The sequence below is a fragment of the Lactuca saligna genome, chromosome 9, assembly GCF_052625555.1.
Source record: "Lactuca saligna cultivar CGN05327 chromosome 9, ASM5262555v1, whole genome shotgun sequence".
Taxonomy (NCBI): Eukaryota; Viridiplantae; Streptophyta; class Magnoliopsida; order Asterales; family Asteraceae; genus Lactuca; species Lactuca saligna.
In genome coordinates this window covers 9,392,528-9,396,323 of record NC_136425.1, presented here as the reverse complement: position 1 = coordinate 9,396,323, position 3,796 = coordinate 9,392,528, and the positions used below count along the sequence as shown (strand labels likewise).

The 3,796-nt window shown below is 40.9% G+C and overlaps 1 protein-coding gene across 1 annotated transcript; it reads right to left on the bottom strand.

Annotated features, from left to right (window-relative positions):
• Nucleotides 1-216: 216 nt before the first annotated feature.
• Nucleotides 217-3,490, bottom strand: ABI3 (AP2/B3-like transcriptional factor family protein). Its single transcript, XM_078975573.1, has 6 exons — nucleotides 1,694-3,490; nucleotides 1,508-1,600; nucleotides 1,317-1,417; nucleotides 1,107-1,159; nucleotides 622-698; nucleotides 217-360 (listed from the first exon to the last, which is right to left on the bottom strand). The coding sequence occupies exons 1-6, from the start codon at nucleotides 3,488-3,490 to the stop codon at nucleotides 217-219; spliced, it is 2,265 nt and encodes a 754-aa protein (XP_078831699.1).
• Between the last annotated feature and the right edge of the window lie 306 nt (nucleotides 3,491-3,796).

Genomic DNA, 3,796 nt, shown 5'->3' with positions numbered 1-3,796 from the left:
AATTACACGTAAGGACACTTATCTAGAGATCTAGAGAGTGGTCACAGGCATACCAAACCCTAAAACAACACATCAAAAGATTGAAAACATCCAATCTTATAACCTCGACACAACATCAATCCTCAGCTTAATGAGGGTTGTCAGCGAATCATATTTAACTGCAAAAGGAACAGACGTTTTACGTCGGTTTGATGATAACGACGATGTTAGTAGTACTTAAATCGCAGTTATTTTAGGAGGAGATGAGGGATCACAGCTTCTGGTGGATTGGGAGGCACTGCGATAGCTTCGTTTAACAGAAGGCTTCTTGCCTTCGGATTTCACACTGACTGGTTGTCGTACCTTCACTCCCCTGATTAACTGCACACACAATAATGTCAATTATGTTAAGACCATAAACAGACTACTTTTTTTTTTTTTTTTTAAATTTATTATTATTATTATTATTATTATTATTATAAATACATTAATTACAATTTGTTTTGTCCTATCTAGTTTAACAAACAGGGCCTAAAAGATGACCATATACATGTAAACATCAAAGGGTTCGGGATGTGATTTGTAGGGTCTTATGGAAACGAGAAAATGTATCCAGAAGAAACATAATGATTTAGATCTTACGTATTTGCCACACTTGATATCAGAGTATAGCACGATGAAATCGCCTTCTTGGAGTCCATTTGCTTTCACGAAATCTCCTGAATCATAAAACGAAGGTTTAGAAGAAAAAAAACAAGATACATAAATGTCTTGTTAACCCTGGCTTTTATCAAGGAGCCCGTCCTTTAGAAACATCGTTGCATCATTTTGTTAGATCTCTAAAGCAACCTTTTTATTACTTTGATATATGGACATGAGCGACACACACCAAGCCAAAAAAATCCGGTCTAATCAACAGACCGGTTAAAAAAATAAAGATGGGCCCGGTCCTATTTATTCCACAACCTTAGTTAATAATTTGGCTTCTACTGCTACTTATTGACAAAAAGGGCACCTAAGGGAATATATTTTTTTTATTTGCAATATTTCCTGTGTGATGTATGAAAAGAGCTATAAATAGCATATTGTAACAAACGTATTCCAATATTAGCCAACACTTCGCTGACCTGTGTTCTCGAGAAGGTACATCCGGCTCTTGTTGTTAGGCCAAAACCTGAGGCTCCACAATTCAAAGAGAAAACACACAAAGCCAGAACCAAACTTAGTATGATGCTTAATTTGAGTAATGAGAATTGGAATTGGGTATTAATATTAATTGATGAAAACCCAAATAGGTAGTATTAATTAAAGGGATTTAATTTAACAACGTAATATACCTATATCGCATGTTCCACACTTGAGAAGTCCCTATATCCTCCATAGCAATTGAAATTCCGTCCCTTGAATCCAGATCCGGGAGGTGACTCTCAGCTTCTTTCTGTAAATTGAATTCGATTCGGATCAATAACTAAGCACATTAAAATTAAATCTGATTGAAAGGAGAAATTAAAGCATAAAAAATCAATACCTTAGGCAGCACAATCCTCCCAAGACTCCCAACATCACTTTGCTTCAACACTTTTTGGAGCAGAAACTTCAAATTTTTCTCAGTTTTTAAACCCTGATGATCAAAATAAACAAATGAAAAATCAAATTATAATCACTACTAAAATATCGATCGAGAATTATTTAAAATTTTACAATATTTGCATACCTGCCGTTTATCTGGGGGAGTTTGTTTAGGCGGGCGATCACTGGCGGGTGGCCGGTGAGGTGATTCCATAGGTGGTGGTGGAACCGTGTTGGTAGAAGGCGGAGATGGCCAGTACAACCAGTTTCCTCCATGTGTTTTGTCGGAGCAATTCTCATCAACAAGCATTGCGTGTGGATGGTGATCGGAGTTGGCCAAGTGATTCTGATGATTATTCATGTGCTGATTTTGTCTCGACTGGTGGTGGTGGTGGAAGTAAGTCCGCCGCTGTCTAGCCATTCTTTTCTTTCTAGCTTCTTTAGTCGCCGAAGAACCCAGCCTCATTAACCGCTGTTGTTCGCCACAACCGCCGGTGGCAAAAACCTGTGGGTTATACGGGTACTGATCGGGGTAACCAGAAGCGAGAGGCATAATTTGAGGACCATAGTTATTGCCCACGTCAGGAAACTGATTGTTGTAGGGTGTCGACGCAGCCATGGTAATCTGTGAAGGGTTCCACGAAGGTGCAGATTCAAGAACTTGATATTCACCCGAACCTGAATTATTATACGGATTAAGACGATTCAGACCAGAATTGTATTGATCGCTCCCATCACCCATGTAAGAAAACGTCGCTTGTGGCCCCGCCGCTACCATAGCCATCCCATTACTCGCCTGATCCGCCATGTACGACGGATACGCCACCGCTGGTGGGATCCACGGAGAAGGAGAGAATCCATGGTTCATGTCACTAGGTGGGACCCAAGAATTACAGTTGAATGGTGGCGGTGGGGTCGGTGGTGGTGGTGGTGGTGGACGTCCCTGGTAATGCTGTAAAGGGTATTGGGTGGTGGTGGCGGCGGCGGCAGCGGCTAATTCACCGGCACCGCCGCTGTTTTTTCTTTGAAGCTGGTGTTGTTGCACCCATTCAAGAATTAATTTGAGGAGTTGTTTTTTGCCTTCTTTTGACGATCCTAATCTTTTTGAAGCACATTCAACTGTCGATTTCTTGAGTTTAATATTTCTCATATCTTCTGCTGATATGAATTCTTTGTTCGATTTCAACCAGTCAAAGAACATCACCCCTAGTTCATCCAATCGTCCTCCGCCACCTTCACGGCCGCCGTCTTTAATCTCACTATCTTGTACCACCTCACTTCCATTGCTATATCCACGAGTCGTCACACATTCCTGCTGTAAATCCGGTGGGTTTTGTTCGAAAATTGATGATGGATCCCATATATCGTTGCCATCAATCAAATCCATGTACCCAAAATTCTCCATCACATCCATGCAATCTATCGTACCGCTTCCATCCGCCATTTCCAGAACAGGAACCGCTTCAACCGCTGCCGTCGACGTAACGGGACCCGGTTCCTGCCGATGACTTCGTTTTTTCCTGTTAATCCTAAGCTCCTCCAACTGATCCTCTCCTTCAGCCTCCTCCTCCGTGATATACTCAGACTTCAACACCGCCCAAGACGCTGCCGACGAGGTAGATGAGGACGCCGACGATGTAGTAGTGGCCGAAGAAATCGGCTTAGCAGGTGCAGGATTTGACGAAGAAGAGGAAGAAGAAGACATGCATGGAAAATCAGGAATCTTTGGAAACTGATCGTTATAAAACATTGAAGGATCATTCATTTCGTGAAGCAGATTCTGTTGCTGTGCTCTTACATCAATCTCCCAGATCCCTCTCTGATCATCGGTACTCGTCATCACAGTAGTACCCACTGCATCAAAACCAGTACTTTTACGGCTTTCTTGCTCATCAACACCACAAACATCCATAACATCGACTTTTTCTAGTTTCGGATACATGGCCTTTCAAATTTCACTGGATCTTGATACTTTTAGAGAGAGAGAGAGAGAAGGTGGTGAAAGTATCATAAACTGTACTTGATGATACTATAGAAACAACATAAAACATCTGGGTTTTTAAGATTAAAACTTAAATAAATTCCAACTTGCTATATCTATATAGAATATATATAATAAGATATTAATTTACACACACATACATCGTTATCATACACATTTGATAGCCGAATTAACAATCATAACCAAACCCCAGAAAAAGCCCAGAATCTATCACCAAATGGGATTTGGATTTACAGACTAAAAGAG

Bases quoted from the DNA above. Each gene is read 5' to 3' on its own strand.
- ABI3 (XM_078975573.1), bottom strand. From the start codon at position 3,490: ATGTATCCGAAACTAGAAAAAGTCGATGTTATGGATGTTTGTGGTGTT. The intron at 1,418-1,507 runs GTATTGATTTTT...TTCAATTTACAG, and splicing joins GGAGGATTGTGCTGCCTAAG to AAAGAAGCTGAGAGTCACCT. The intron at 699-1,106 runs GTCAGCGAAGTG...TTTATGATTCAG, and splicing joins GTACCTTCTCGAGAACACAG to GAGATTTCGTGAAAGCAAAT.